Source organism: Geospiza fortis, unplaced genomic scaffold, assembly GCF_000277835.1.
Source record: "Geospiza fortis unplaced genomic scaffold, GeoFor_1.0 scaffold405, whole genome shotgun sequence".
NCBI classification, from domain to species: Eukaryota; Metazoa; Chordata; class Aves; order Passeriformes; family Thraupidae; genus Geospiza; species Geospiza fortis.
In genome coordinates this window covers 913,276-929,735 of record NW_005054415.1, presented here as the reverse complement: position 1 = coordinate 929,735, position 16,460 = coordinate 913,276, and the positions used below count along the sequence as shown (strand labels likewise).

Below are 16,460 nucleotides of genomic sequence, written 5' to 3'. Positions count from 1 at the left end.
CTTCAAGGGAGCAGAGACCATTATAATATTCATAGGTCCTCATTCTGAGAATATGTGCTGTGTGCAGCTGGAGGGGAGGACTGCAGTATTGAAAAATATAACCAAGATTGAGTTCTTGCTAATTAAAAGTGGCTCTATGCTGTTCCTTCCTGTAGAGCTCAGGAAGGAAAGAAGTTTCTCATCTGCATTCTTTTTTCATTTGAAATATTTTACTCATCAACCACAAGCCAACTCCAAATAGCAATACTCCAGGTGTTTGTAGTTACCAAGCTCTAAGGGAGCAACCCACAGCTGCTAATTTCACACCCTGAATAGAAGGTGAATCTTACTTTTCAGATAGGGAGGAAGACGTCTGATGCTATTTTACAGGGAATATTTTAGCTGGAAGTGGCCACATAGTACAGGTATTCTTTCATTCCCCATCTTTTGACCTGGGTTTTTGAGACACTCCACACAAATACATAGTCAAATATGTGGTTTTACTCTAAGTGGGTCACGTAAGAGATTTCAGCATAACACTTATTACCTTCAATGTAATAGGCATGTCATAAAAAAGCAGGATGTGCTTTCATATCTGAACTCCCAAATCCAAGCTACCCAGGTGACTCACACCATGCTCTAATTCTGCTCCTGAATGAAAAAGCTGTATGCACCACAGAAACCTATGTACTTATGTGTGTATACACTTGAATAAATATATACGTTTAAAAACAAATACATACCCTTGGATCAACCACTAAGTAGGTTTTGATATTCATGGATTCAAGGTAAGGATCCCTCAGGTGTCCATTCCCTTCTTCTACTTCATAAGCCTTGCCTAGGTGATTTAATGTTGCTTCAGTGATGTGCACACGGCTGAGAACAGGAGAAAGAACAAGAGACCCAAACACTCACAGAAAGGTCACATTAAGCATTTCATTTACATTTCAATGGCCCCTGCTGACATTTCTGCTTTTCAGACATCCCCTGCTTTGGCAGCCAACTGAAAAATCCTGCCAGTACTTAAAATTATATTTGCAATCTTTTACTATAGTACATCATTCATAGCAAGTGTCCTAAAAAACACTTCCCATAATGAGATAGTATTGGTATAAAATTAAATTGGAATAAGCAGGGAAGTAAATGAAACAAGAAGAAATGTGATCAAAGGAGACCTGATGACTCACAAGACAGGCAGGCTCACAGGCAGGTTGTGAGAGCTGCAGGGAAAACTCATGAACAAAACACAAGCAAGCACTGCTTTGTGCTAGAAATGCATGAGGGTGGGGGGAGGCACAGAGTCTGGGGAAAGAAAACTGGGGAAGGTTTTTTGTTAACTCTGAGGAGAATTCTGAAAGTCTGCCTTTTCTGACTGAAACAATCCAAGGAAAAGGCAACACAGCAGCAACAGCAATGCACTTCTGAGGAGAGCAGCCAGTATTTTTCTGTACCTATTCACACTTCCCCTTAAATGTTTTTTCACTCAGTATCTCAAATCATGTATTTCCACATAAGCTATGAATAATAGCTTTCCATATAATTTCTCAACAAGAAACTGGAGGGAGTTCATAAAATAGCACTTCTTAAGTTCTACTTTCTCATTGTTCATCTTCCCATGCTTTTCTCACTTTTCTTTGGCACTGAGGGGTTAGACACTGTCCTACAGCCCATTAGCTCACGGCTGGGAAAAGCACAATTCCAGCATGGAAGCTGGCAGTGCGCAGCACTGCTGCCTAACTACAGAGAGCAAGGGAATCACTGTTCCATCTGCCTCTCCTTCCTAAAGCATAGGTTTGCATGAAGGTAACGTGTCCAAGACCTGAAAACTACTGGCTGTAGCTTCTAAGAAGGAGGAATAAAAACTTCCTCAGTACTTTTGAGGCCAACAGTAAGAGCTGAATTGCAGACGGTGCTGCTTTTACCTGTGTACTGGTAATTTTCTCAAAAAAAGTTTAATTGTTGCCTTGACTATACACTTTTGCAATTAAGGTGAACCTTCAAATCTGAAATTTTAAAGTTTGCTCTAAAGCATAATTTTCTTCCACAGAGACTGGGGCATTCTGGGGATGTCTGTGCCCTGAGCCTTAAAATACAGCTATGTGCTGCAGCAAGTTTCCTGTGCTTTTCCCTTTCCTCCAAAAAGCAGTACATTTACTCACTACCCACCATTCTGCATTTTACCAAGCTTCCTCTCCCCTCTCCCTCAAACCACACACTGTGTAGAACATTTCTGATCTTACTGCAAACTTCTCTTCCAGTTAGATGCCAGTGATCTCTCAGCAGTTACTAATTGCTCCCTGGGTTCCAGGATAAGCACATCACCAAGAGCTGCTCTCCCAGGCAAGCTGGAACACACACTGCTGCCCTTGCTGTGCCAGGACAGAACACCCAGCACCCTGTGTCCAGCTTCCCATGCTGACAGCAGAATAGCACGTGCTGAGCTTCCAGGCATTTACACATCAGAGAGAACTGGTCATAAATGCCTTTTTAGTTTTGGTTTTATGCTACTCCTTTCTGCTTTAGTAGTGTATTATGCTGTTAAGAATGTAAGTAATTTTTAAAATCACAAGGAAGATGAACAAGGTTACTCTGATGCTGGACAGAAAATACTTTGAAAGCTAGAAGCTTTCCTGCATCCCTTCAAAAGTCTTTAGAATTCCTTCATTCACAAAAACTCAAGATAGATATGCTTCTTATTTTAAACAAAACCTCTGGCTGGCTCCTAATGGCAAAACTGCTTCCAAAGGAGCAGGACCAGCTGACATTGGACCAAGGAATCCCCAAAAAATAATTCCTTGCAGAGTAGGAAAATAATACAATGTATCATTTACATAGTGAATAATACCCCTTCCACCCTGTCAGGCTCTGTCTTCCACAAGTGGAAGGTGTTTCCCCGGCCAGTTTTGAAACACAAGATAGTGAGTACTACACAGCTGTAGGTAGAGGAAGTAATAAGGAAAATACTTCCAGATCAGCATGACAAATTAAACCAGCTTAATTCCTTACCAGTTTATCAACTGTAAACCTGACAACCATACAGGAATAATCAGAGTTTTCAAGATTAGGCAGAGGTCCTAAACGTGACTAACAAAGTGTGGGTTTGTGCCATATTCAGAGTCATGCTGTTTGTTTTACCAACAAAAGAAACTTTACGACTCTGTACTCTTGTTTAATCACACTGAATCAACACATTAAACCCTTCAGCCTGGCTGGTGGTGTAACTGTTAACCAAGTTCCAAGTACCTTTCTTTCTGTTTCAGTCACCAATGCAACAAAGTATTTTGATATTTATAACCTCTTATCACTTAATAAACCCACTTTAATTTTTAAGTCACAAGCATACACCTAAAAGCTGTCTGAGGTACACAAATAATAAGAAAAGCTATAACATCACTGGTTAGAAACACTTACTAAAAGAAACAAATTTGCAAAAACTACCACGACACAAAAAAAATAATGGTCTCATTTGGGAATGAAAAAAGAAAAAGTCCTATAATGGCCCTTTTTAGTGTAAATTACCAAAATAGGAATGAAAAAAAGAGGGTTTCTTAGATTATTTCTAATCCTTAACTTTAACTTAGAAAGCAGGAAAAGAATATACTTTCCTAAACGAAGAAAATGAAAATGTGGGTGGTTTTGAAAAACATTTATATTTGTTCTGTTCAATCAGTGTCTTCAAAAGGCTACAAGAGACCAGCCTCAGCCCCAATGAACAGCAGCACATGGCAAGCTGTAGCTCAGCCTCAATCCTCCCATGCAGTACCACTCCCTTCCTCCCTTCTGCCCATGGCAAATGCACAACAAACAACAGATCCAGACTCTCCTTGCTGGGATACTCCCCATCAGGGTGCATTTTAATTTCTGAGTTGCTTATGAGGTTTGACTGGTGAATATAGAGCTGACATAAATCAAGTGGAGCGGATCGATGCATTAGCGGAAACACTGGGTAAAGACAGCTTGCCCTAGTTGACCTAAGGAGCACAACTGTTCTCTGACTAAACTCACAGACGTAGAATTACCCCTATGTACAGCGTGGATTAACTAAGTCAACATAATGCACATGTTTCTCCCATGAAGGGACAGTCAAGAAGCAGCCTGTTGCCTAAGAATAGAATTTTATAGCTCACTGAAAATGCAATCAGAAAATACGAACATTTTACAGCTCTGCTAAGTACACATCTGTCCCATTTCCACCAGCCCGGGTGAGGAAGTGACAGACCCGGGGCTGCGCCAGCCCGGCTCAGAGGGGACCCAGCCCCGGCCCTGCATGGAGGGGACCTGGCACAGAAGGGACACGGCCCCAGCCCCGCGCGGAGGGGACACGGCCCCAGCCCCGCGCGGAGGGCTCTCGCTCACCCCGGCACTCCGGCGGACTCCATGCGGTTGGCCAGGGACACGTCGTGTGACCACACGTCGTACTGCCACTTCCTGAGGCCGATGACCCCGCACAGCACGTTCCCGGAGTGGATCCCAACCCTCATGTTGATGTCCACGCCTGTGGCTTCTCTCACCTGCCTGGGGAGGCATCAGGGGTCAGAGCACACTTGTCATTTCATCTCCTCCCTCCTGTCTCATCATACACTTGGTGCAAAACTTACAATCAGAACCATGCAACTACAGCCAATAAATACACTTTGAATGTTGACAAGAAAACAAAATACTTAATTCAATATCTCAAATCTCAATATCTGCACAGTATCTGTATTTTAATCAGCCTTCTGTGTAACACTTACTTTATTGCTTCACACATGTCGAGCCCCATTTTAACACAGTTCCTAGCATGAACTGGTAAGGACACAGGCAGGCCTGACACACAGTAGTAACAGTCTCCCAGGATTTTTATTCTCATGCATTCGTTCTCCTGCAAAATTACACCAAACATTTTTAACAGGAAAAAATTAACTGCAAGTAGGCTAACAGCTCCAAAGGCTCTGGTTTGAGAAAGTCAGGCTGTGTTCACTCCTTGTTGAAACAAAGCTTACTTATTCTGCCCCATGTCTGAATGCCTGGACATTGCTCACTGGAGAAAACAAAAATGACCACATTTCTGAAATAAAAACCGTCTTGTTAGTTTCTTGCCTTTTTCTTGGAACTGTGTGAAACTGAAAAAATCATAAAAAAATAAAACCGTCACAATTTACCATCTAAAAGATGAAATCTACTTATCTATCTTTTAATCTTCATCTGAATTATGGGCAGTTTTCCCTCTATTTTTACATAGCAGCCTCATAAGTAACAGTGTGAGGTGTCATAAAACCTCCCAGCACTGAGGGAAAACTTAAAATGGTCAGATGCCCAACCTGGTAGTTGTGCAGATGCAAAATGGGTTTTTTGTTATTTCAAACATGACTGAAGAGGAAGCTGGGACACACTACTGTTTGCTATTGCTAATAAAAACCCACAATACTAAATGGTAGCAAAATATTTTTTCTTAACTGTGCAGCAGAGCATACTGCTGCCAATGTCTGGCAGGACAGAGCAAAAAGTCTCTGATACTGTCTTTTGTGAACACTTTACTGAAGAATTTTAACTACAAAGGTTGCAAGCAAGCCAGGGCTAATTCTGCAAGGCTGTGTAATGTTTGATGAGCAGAGATGGCTTAATTTGGGCCAGCCAATAGCTCCAGCTGTTCAACACTACCTGCTGTGGGAACACAGTTCCTAAATCAACTCCAAAATCAGCCCAAATATGTGGCGATTTCCCAAACTGAGCTGTTCTCCCTCATCAGTTAAAGGCTTAGGGAGCATCCATCATTGTCCACACCTTAATCCACCCCAGTGGGTTCTGAGCAGCGCCACAAGTGACAAGCTCAGGGGAATCAGCAGGGAAAACCAGCCCTGGATTAGAGTGGCTGCACTTCAGCATCCAGCTCAGTGTCCAGCTTAGACATCAGTTTTTATTAGGTAAATTGGAGCTTGCAAGATTTGTACATTATGGAAAAGATGACAGAATACTCCCTGGCAGAACAAAAATAGCACAAAAAGCAGGAACCTCTTCTCACAGCTCAACCACAGAGTTGCAAAAGACCTTGACTCACTAAATCCAGACATTTCAGTGCAATTTGCATACAGCAGTGAGAAGTTGAAACTCATCACTCAAAAGCTATAATTTTTTTTCTATTTTTCTGTCTGCAAAACAGTTACAAAACTTTACCAAGTGTGTTTAACCTCAGCTTGTACTTCAGCATTAAAAGAAATTTTGCCATTTGTCAACTAAGATGACAGAGTAAGTTATGTCTTTATAGCTGCTTCACAACAATACAATTGCAATAAACATAGCAAAACTTTTATTTGCCAGTACCTAAACACTGAATTCAGATAAATGCAAAAATTAGCTGTGTAATTTAGTCAACAATATTACTAGCATCTTAGTCAGGTTTTATTCAATGATATATTTAAGAATTTATTCAGTGACATCCACAAAGGTTTAATTACAGCAATTTCACTCCTCTGCTACATTATTCATTTCAGAGTTTTCCAACTTTTTATGACAAATTTTTAGGATTGCACAAACACAACATACAATCATGTCGGTGATACAGTCTCTGTAATCTAAGAACTACAAACCTGAGTTTGTGATTACTGCTGCAAAAGATTACCCTCAAGCACCTGTAAGTGGTAACAATTCCTGCTAGGCTGAAGGGTCAGTATTGAGGGTGTGTCTTAACAAGGACAATTTTAAACTACTCCCCAGCCTTACACTTTTTTGTCAGGATCCATTCGTAACAGGAAGCTTTCTTTAGTTCACTCCTGAGCTAAAGAACTCTTTGCCTGATGCCTCTGAATTTATGAATTTAAGTGTGTGTCTGAGAGTTTTCCATTTGTGGAGTCAAACAACCCTTCGAGATGAACACAGCAGAGCTCCTCAGTGGAGTTTGTACACAGAACCTCCCACAGCCCTGCTGCAATCCCTTACCACCATCAGACAATTTCCCAAATGATACAGATAAACCTCCACACCCAAGAACTGGAATTACAGTAGCAACTTGCTACATTTCCCATTTTTGATTTACATTTTGTTTTAATGTGATTTTGCCAGTTAGCTTTAAAGCAAAAGCAGTTTTGCCTTCCTGACTTGAGGACTAACACCCAGCTGCCTCCTGTTGTGCAAAAAGACTTCTTTTTCCAAAGGCCTTTATCCTATAGCACAAACTGAAAACCTACCTTTGCAATCTGATCAAACTTTCCAAAGAGTTCATTCAGCATCACTACGAGTTCCTTAGGAGAGCAGTCACTGGCAAGGCGAGTGAATCCTACAATGTCTGCATAAAGAATGCTAGACAAGAGGAAAAGGAAAAAGCAGAGAAAGTGAAATATGAAGATACATCAATTTCACAGTCAGCATAACTACTGAAATGCATTTAACAGAAAACACCTCTCTCCTCTTTGGGAAACAACTCCAGCAAAAAGGGTTCAAGTATCTCCCCTGATTTAAAAGACAGCACACCAGTTCAACACATGTTATCTTCCCCCAGCAGGAAAGAAGCTCACTTCAGCCTCAAAGTCTGCCTTCAAATTTTAATTTCACTGGACCATATGTACTGATAAAAATCAGAAGTTTAAATCAATACAATTATTCCCGGGGCTTCCACTCACCTAACATTTTGGTGCCTTTTGACATATAGGCTGTGGAAGTTGTTGTCATGCATCTGTCTGTTATCATTAGTTTCCTTCAGTCGCTCAATGATTGCCAGCTTCATTTCCATAGAGATATGGGCAGGCAGGATGGATAAAAGCAAATTTTCCTAAAATGTGGGGGGAGGAACAATTGTGCAAAATTATTAACACAGTAAGTTTGAAACTGCAGAACTCTACTGACTGCAAGAAAGCATTAAAAAAAACCATAACAAAATGGTTTAAACCATGTCTTTATTCAAATAGTTTTTGAGTAATGCATGTCAGGTTTTCCAGAAGACATTTTTACATTGCTGTTCTCCAAATTATTGATTTCACATTTATGTTGCATATTTTTTTCTTTTGATCCTTGTGGCCTAGGAGTGACATTCCATTGTAACCATGAAACACACACACACAAAATGTCAGTATTCAGTACTATATTTTCTGGATAAATTATGTTTTATTTTGTCCCCTGATGTCAGTGTTATTGTTATTGGCATTGTCTGATAAAGGTTCTGTAAAAGCTTATGTTTTGTACCTAGCAGTCTATTCAGTATTAAAAATACCTGTAAATTCTCAAATGCTAGAAAAGCAGCAATAGATACAAAAATGTCAGCTGCATGCTGCTATGGGTAACCTGAAGCAATGCCATTGAAATGAAGCCTTTTGAACTGAGAGAAACAGACTTCTCCAAACCCACTTCCATTGTTTGACTATTCCGGGCACTTTTTTACATTGGCTCTCACTCAAAAGCCCATTCTTCAAAAAGACCCTGGTAAGTTGCTGGGCAGAAGAGGATGACAAAAAAGAGAATACTTTGAGTGAGGAAAGGCTCTCCCACAGCATTTCCTCTTCCATCTCTGCGGTGTGGAGCAGCTACAAGAAGGAACTTTTTCAGACAAAATCAACAAGATTAACACATTGTGCAGCCAAGAAAAATGCTAAATGCTGTCCCCTGGGACCAAGTCCTCGCCCCCATTCCCTGGCTGCCCAACAGCCCTGTTCAGGCAGCAGTGAGCTGCCAGGGTTGTTTAACCAGTGCCTGCCCCCAAGAAGAAATACCCTGGGATCACAGTGGGAAGAGACAGCCCTTGAGCATTAAGCACTCGTCTAGGCGAGGTATAGGCAGCAATTCAGCTTGAGGTTGATCCCGGAACTAGCAACACCTCCTTTCCTTCACCTACTGTTTTGGTACTAGGAGAGTCAACCTGGGAAAGAACTTAAACTGACAGCCGAATCCCAGGGAATGTAACAGGGCCGTTGGGGTGCTGACACATCACACAGCTTTCAAGGAAGCAGTGAGGAACTCTGAACTGCAATTCTCACATCTTTTTCACAGAGAAGTGGGTGGCAGAAAGGATGCTCAGAATTGCCTGACAAATTGCAACATGGTTGAAAAGAAAGCCCTCCGTAGACTTAAGAACATTTACACTTCAAACAAGCAACCAGTAAAACAAACAATCCCAAAACCAAAATCCTGAACACCCATGGAAGGGAGCATATTGCCCAGGAAATGAGAGCACACTGCCTTGTAAGGTGATCAGAGGCTTCCCCAGCAGCTGCGTGGGGACATTCTGGCAGGGCTTTCATGCAGATTTGTCATCTATCTCACAAGATTAGCATCAGAGAACAGACCGCACTAGCAGTGTGGCATTTTCTTGTTCCCGGTTTGATCAGGGCAGTCACTTTTCAGCCCCTTCTTTTTATCTAATAACTGGTGGGCAGAGAACATGATACACATCAGCCTTGTAGAGCACTTCTTAACCCTATTTATACCAGGAAAGGTGCTCCAGTTTCAGCTTTGGTATCTCTCTACCAACCTTCCTCAGTAAGAAATTCATGCTTGTTTATTTGAATACCACTGGAGTTTATGGGAATAAATATTTTAATCTGTGATTTCTTTTTCTCCCTTCACATCCAATTTTCTCCTTCTAGAAAAAGAAAAACGGTTTGTGAGGCAATAAAATATAAGAATAAATAATACTTTAGAATTCATTGCAAAAATATGTGACCAAGGGAACCACAAAACTGCTAGAATTACCTTACAAGAAATTTCAGGGAATTAAGGATATGTCCTCAAGTTATCTTAGCCAGTCCCAGGAACACTTTATTCTAGGAAAAAAAGAACTAAAAATGACTGGCAATTACATTTCTGTTACAAATACTGTGATTTTCATGTAGACAAGCCCCAGAAGACAGCTTCCTCCCTTTAACTTCCTTCTTTTGTTATGAATGGCACAACTTTTATTTTTGACACTAGGAGGGTATCTCAAAGATTGGACCAAGCCTTTCAACATGGATTAGTCACCAACCTTATGAATTTATGCAGACTTTGGAAATGAAAACAAGCAACTCATAACATGAGCTAGCTCACTCACTTGCTGCCTCTTTTCAATCTTCAGTTTCATTCGGACCTGGATGCACTTTAAGGTGTATCTGTACAGATCCCACGAAGCAACCTGCATTTGGCGTTTGTGAAATGCACCCATCAAGTTGCCACAAAGGAAAATTACAGCATTGGCAAGGAGCTGCACAAGAAGAGAAATATTTACCTACTGCAGGGCAGTCATTGATACTTCACTAACACACATATTAGTCCCATAAAACACAGTATATCCCAGACCATGTCTCATTTCCCCTTACCCCATCCCATAACAAATCGTTGTTGCTATTAGCCAGGATGGACCTGGCAGACACAATCTGACTATCACAATCACAATAATGAAACAGAAAATGCTATGCTATCATTCAACATTTACTTGCAGGCACCACAGTTTGGTTTGTGGAAAAGCAGTGCACAAACTCCTGCATCAGCATGCTGTGTGGAGCCTGGCACATGCCTGTACGAAGGAGCTGGGGTGCTCCTGTTAATGAACACACCCTGTTAATGAGTGCTGGAGCCCTGAACGCAGCAGGCTGCACTCCCAGCCCCTCTGGCACCCCAGGGCAGCAGTGGCCCTTTTGATCCACCCTGTGGGCAGTGCCTGATGAAGGTGGGTAGACCCACCTGAAGGAGCACAGGTTGGGAAGAGTGACTGTGACTAAGCTAGGCATGTTTTTAACAGCTTAGTTTAAAAATTAATTTAACAACCCTGCTTTTTCCACTTAGGTCAGAAAAACAAAATTGCACTGTATATTTAAAAATTTGCAATTTTACAAAAAGCCCAAGGGTTTTTGGGCCCAAGCTCCAAATCCACGAACTTGAAACATCATTGGAACTTTTCTTAATAGAATAGTTATGCCAAAAGCAAAGGGGAACTTGACTAGAGTATTTCATTATGTAACCAAGTTATTTCCTTACCTGAAATGGAATGCGTTCCTTATTTCCTTGAGACGTTACACTTACCACAGTTAAAACAACAATGTGGGAGAGAGCAGAAACAACACTAATTATGACAGCACCTCTCATCCCAAAGGGCAGCATGGTATAAACTGTGAAGATTATGAACAGAAAGAATGGCACCTTTGGAAAGAAATAATAAGAAAGAACCATACATACATGTTATTAGGTAAATGTCAGAAATCACTACAGAAACAGGAGCAAAGCAGTGAGATTCTTACTCAATTTCAGGCTGAACAATTAGATACTGATGTTTCAAAAGACAGTTAAAACCATAAGGACAGTGGTAGTTCTAAGAGTTTTGAGGGATTAACGGCTATAGGTTCATAGACAGGATGGGTTAACATGACATATCACCTATAATTTTTTCACTTGTCCTTTCCCTTTATCCTGAACTTATCCTTTATAGCTGGAGATGCACTTTGGATGCACTTTGTACTCACACATCAGGAACAGTGTGTTGCAAGGCTAGCAATACTGAATAGAATCAGATTTCTCACCTCTTGGAAGATATTTTTCTAATTTTAACATCACCCAGTCACATGTGTATGTTTGCTTCATGTTTGATAAAAAACAAAAATCCAACCAATACTTCCTGGTCCTCCCACAAGAGAACAACCTTTATTACCACTAACCACATATTTAGCTGCACACCTTTTATAAAATGCAGAACTGAACTGCTCCAGATCAGTGGGAAGGTTTGTAAAACTTAAATTCATATTTATAGACTTGTTACAATTGTCAGCTTATATATAGGGAAACTAACAGCCCTGATCAGAGGAATATATGGCAGCATTCCTGGCTCAGCTCCATCTCATCACAGCAACTAAATTGTGCCATTTCAGACAAGAGCTTCCTTCGAGGAAGTCTCAAGGTCCAGTCTGCCCTTAAATATTTTCCCAGAATAGATAGTTTGACTGGGACAGCAATAATCAGACAAATAGGCAAATAAAAGTTTTCATTCAACAAAAATGTTTTTCCGTGTACATCTTACTACTTTAACTGGAGTAAAAACATTTTTTCTGCCATATTTGCAACCCCCATCACACAATGTTCTGAATGCTGTGTGATAGTTTAAGAAGCACAAGTAAAGGATGGACAAGCAAAAGCCATACCCCCATTTAAACAGTAGCTTTAATTAGTGATAAATTCATAACTTGAGGTGAAATTCTGAAATAAATCTATTCACTTTCACAGTAGGGCATCCTTTTATTTAAGACTTAAAGTCAATATGAATGAATTATTACCACATGACAGCACCACATTGGCTTGCAGCACTGAAAGCAGCAAAACCAAATCGTGCTTTGTTACACATTTGCATTTATAGTTAAGATCAATACATTTAGGGGTGGGAGGGTGGTTCCTAAGGTAATAGGCACTTCCATAAGTTAAAGAAAACTGAACAGCAACTCTAAACATACAGTGCTGGATGCAGCCCATAATACAAATCAGATTTGGGTTGTTTAACTGTAATTTATATCTTTCATTATTCAAATAAAGAAGGGAAGGGGCAGAGTTCATAAAACAAGATAAAAACTAATTAAAACTCTTCTGCTTGCATTATGAGATCTTAGGAGGAGTTTCCTATGAATTATGATATTTTTGGCTTCATGAAATCACCCATCTTCTGATCAGAGATAGCAAGCAATGAAGTTTAGCCACACCCAGCAATGCCAGGATGTGTCATTAATCCTTATTGTTCACTTCACCTCTCTCACTGACTTAAAAACCTGCTCCTTAGGGCACACCCAGCTCCGGAGTCCTTTATACATTTCTTGAACAGCTCTTTGACCCAATAAATTAACAAAGCATGTATTATTAACAAAAAAAAAAATGTCAGAGATTAATTCATAGTAATTAAGATTTAGTAAAAATCCTAAATAAAAATCCAATTCATTACTAAAGATGCAATTCCCACATAGGTTTATGCAATTATCCAATTTTTTCACTGAAATGTATTTTCACTATAATTCAGAACACCAACTAAAATTTACTGCAACAAATCAGTGAAGCCAGATTTTAAAAGTTAACCTAAATCTCAGAAGAGTTATTGCACAGTTACAACATCCTGAAACACAGAAGCACATGAACACATCCCCAAGTGACCACCAGCCCTATGAATGAGCACAGCACACCCACCTGCTCCCACAGCTGATAATCACTCCCTGTTTCAAAGAGGGAAACGTATCCCACGGTGAGGAAGCAGAGCCAGGCCACGAGCCCGAAAAGCGCCAGGCAGCGGCGGAGCAGGGACTCCATGCACAGCAGCAGGTACGTGAGCGCAAACACGGCCAGGGCCGCGCACACCGCCACCAGGAACGGCAGGTGGGAGCGAGCCTCCTGCAAGGCAAACAAGGGTTACAGCTGCTACAAATGGCCCCTTCAGAACAATGAAAGATGGCAACTGTCCCCTTCAGAAAAAGGAAAATCTATACTGCCCTGGAAACAGCTTGGACACGTTTGAAATAAGTTAACCCGGGTTTTTAAGTAGACCAGCTGCGGCAGCATGAACATCTTCTGATATTCACACTTACAGAGCTAATATAGTAAATACTATTATAGACACTCATTCTACCCTGTTGCCCTGTTCTTCTAAGTTCTTGTGATGTTTACATTTTTGTCGTGGAGTTTCTCACACACTTTTCATGTAAATAATGATTGTTTTGCATTCCTTTATGGAGGAGGAGAAAATTGATGGACTGTTGGTTTGACCAGTGTAGCTAGAGAGGTAGCAATTTCATCCCCCAATCCATGGTCACTTCTGAAAGTCTACAAATATTGGAGTTTGGAAATAAACTGCCCTCTTTTTACCTTGGACATCTCAGCTTGTGTGTGTCATTCATTACACGTCCTATTGTGACACTACCCCAGTTCCACTGCTGTTGTTTTCCAAACTAGCTTAAAAAGCAAACCCCAAACCACTAACTTGTAACTACGCTGCATCTGTAATGCAGATGTACCCAAAGAAATGGATTTAGAGTTCAAACTTTGCTAAAGTGGAGTGTAACAGTGCTCCAAGTTTCACAGAAGATAAATTGTTAAAAATAGTGTTGCTACTTTTCTTCCCTTCCTAAGAAATAATAGGTAAAAGGGATAAAAGTGCAATTGGTAAGATTTGATTTGCTGCTAAGGAGAGACTTGAAGACCCTTTATCATGAAGCTGTTTGGAAAGCAGAGTTAAAAGGCAATGAAGGATTATAACAGCTACTTTATTACATTTTTACAACATTATCTTTAAATCAACTCTTCTTACCAGCTGTCAGCTGGGCTCATGCAACACCAAATTTCTTTACAAAAATCAAATTACACTACATAACAAAAAAAATCTTTAAGCTGCATCTGTTTTATGCCTATAGGATCACTGCTCTTTGCTAACTAAATATTGATTCCACTGATCCACTGATCACCCATTGTACTGGGAGGTTCCTGTTGTGTTTTTATTTAAAAAAATAATAATTTTGAAAAAAAGGAAATTAACATCTGCAAATCTTTTAAGAAAAAAATAATCTCAGGAATAACCTGATGAAAAGCCAACAGGTCACCGTAATATGAGAAATGCAGGACATTTTAACTTCTGCTCTCGTTCCTTCCTTGGCCCTTTTAGTACTTACTATCATAGCTAGCATTCAATGCAGATCAGGATTTGTTCTTAATGTATAGAAAGGAAAAACAGTCCTTACAGTAATTGTGCAGGTGCCTGACAACCTCTCCTCTCTTCGTATCCTTTAAAAATCATACACAGTAATACATGCACAGTTACTTGATATCTTTCAGCGCTGCAACTTTGATACCATGAGGCTCAAAATATTATATAGCCAAAAAGGTTCAGAGTGCTGTCAGAGCGACTCCTTATCCTCCCCGCAAACACAGAGCACACACAAAAGAAGTTTACTCACAGCAGTAACAAAGAAGATGATGATCAGAGTAGTCCAGAAGAGGATGGCGATGAAGAGCAGCAGCAGCAGGAGGGGATGCTGCTGGCTGGTGTAGCGGTACTTCTCGTAGAGCGGGTCCGATATCCTGCCCTCATCACCCTCGTTGAAGAAGTATTTCCCTTTAGCTGGCATCTTCTCCCCGGCTGGCTGCTATTTCTGCTACTTCTCTCAGTTCCCAGTGCACACAATGACACAGCTGAAGCCACTGCTTCAAAGAGAAGTTTTGTCGTTTGACTGCTGCCTCTGTGATCTTCAGGCACACCAAGTAACCCACGTTCTCTGATTTTACATCTCATGAGCAGCAAATTCAGATTCCCAATGCAATCAAAGGCAAGAGTTAGCCTCCCCAAAACCACAGGCAATTCATCATCAGCACTAAGAATGAAGCTCCAGATCAACTTGCATTGGTGCAGACAGGTGTTTTTGGCATCAGGTTATTTTAATTATTACTTTGCAAGTCTCAAACTCCTTTCCATAAGGTTGAATCTCACTTCCTGGGATGAGCCCTGCAGAGAGACAGGATTAGTAAATTCATAGTTAATCATACACAATGTTCCTTAAACTTTCCTTGAACTTTCCACCTGCATGCTGTGACCAGTGAGCAAGAGCTGCGTGCTGTGGTGGGTGGGAGCCCAGGAGCCTCGTGCGTGGGCAGTGTTCACCAAGCGCTGCTCTGCTCACCCTGCTCTGGCAGCTCAAACATTTTCATGTACAAGTGTGCTACATGGGGCTTTTCCTTCTGAGCAAATGACACAGCTCCTGTGAGCGTGTTGTGGAACTGAATGCTCACAGCTCTTTTGAAGTATGCGTATATATAATCTTTAATCACAATACACTTGGCATTCCTTCTCAAAACATGCATCTTAAAAATTAAGAAATCCTCTTTTATAAATTTCACACTTTAATTAAGGCATAGCAAAATGAGAAAAGAATACAGCTGTCCAAGCCAGAATTCATTAAACTTTTTTTAAAGATACTTAACATCTAGTTCTGTACATTTTATTCCACTCTAAATAATACTGTTTCCAAAGCAATACATGTGTTCTGCTAACAATGAATATTAAGGAATAAACTGTATTGTTCATTTCTAATGACCAGCGTTTTTCAAATATGTTCATTAATATAGTTCATTCAATGCCAAGAGCCATAGAAAAGAAGCACAGGGATGTGATGGAGGGAAGCATGAAAAACAGGATTTTGTAAGTCTTATTAAAACTTGATAACAGGACCACAGCTTCTTTGCCACTTGACTGCTGTCACCATGGTGCCCAAGGCCACTGCTCCAGGGAGAAAGAAGCCACTAAACCTCACTTCTTTTTTTTCCTCAGAAAAGCCAAATCCCAGCCAGTTACTTTCAAAAACAAAATGCTTAACTGCACACACACATTCAGACTGCTTTCACACTAAAAGCAGGAAAAAGTTTCAGAAACTATAGTGAGCAATTCTGCCTCTGGTAAATAGAGCCAAACACTAACATCCTATCCAATTATTAATGATCAAGCAGGCAAAACCAGATATATCAACAGTGAGACTGGATCAAAAAAAATCCTGTACTTTTGCAAGATAAGAAACTAGAACTTCTTTCCAGAG

General features: G+C 40.5%; 1 protein-coding gene across 1 annotated transcript in view; it reads right to left on the bottom strand.

The window, feature by feature from the left end:
- Positions 1–16,460, bottom strand: part of ADCY7 (adenylate cyclase 7) — a 53,705-nt gene that overhangs the window by 18,133 nt on the left and 19,112 nt on the right. Inside the window, exons 3-11 of the mRNA XM_005426454.2 lie at positions 14,832–15,376; positions 13,075–13,275; positions 10,897–11,058; positions 9,974–10,123; positions 7,575–7,723; positions 7,143–7,254; positions 4,713–4,840; positions 4,336–4,494; positions 723–855 (exon numbers count right to left, since the gene is read on the bottom strand). Of these exons, the coding sequence (XP_005426511.1) occupies positions 723–855; positions 4,336–4,494; positions 4,713–4,840; positions 7,143–7,254; positions 7,575–7,723; positions 9,974–10,123; positions 10,897–11,058; positions 13,075–13,275; positions 14,832–15,002 (1,365 nt within the window). The 5' untranslated portion in view covers positions 15,003–15,376. The remainder of the gene's footprint in view (positions 1–722; positions 856–4,335; positions 4,495–4,712; positions 4,841–7,142; positions 7,255–7,574; positions 7,724–9,973; positions 10,124–10,896; positions 11,059–13,074; positions 13,276–14,831; positions 15,377–16,460) is intronic.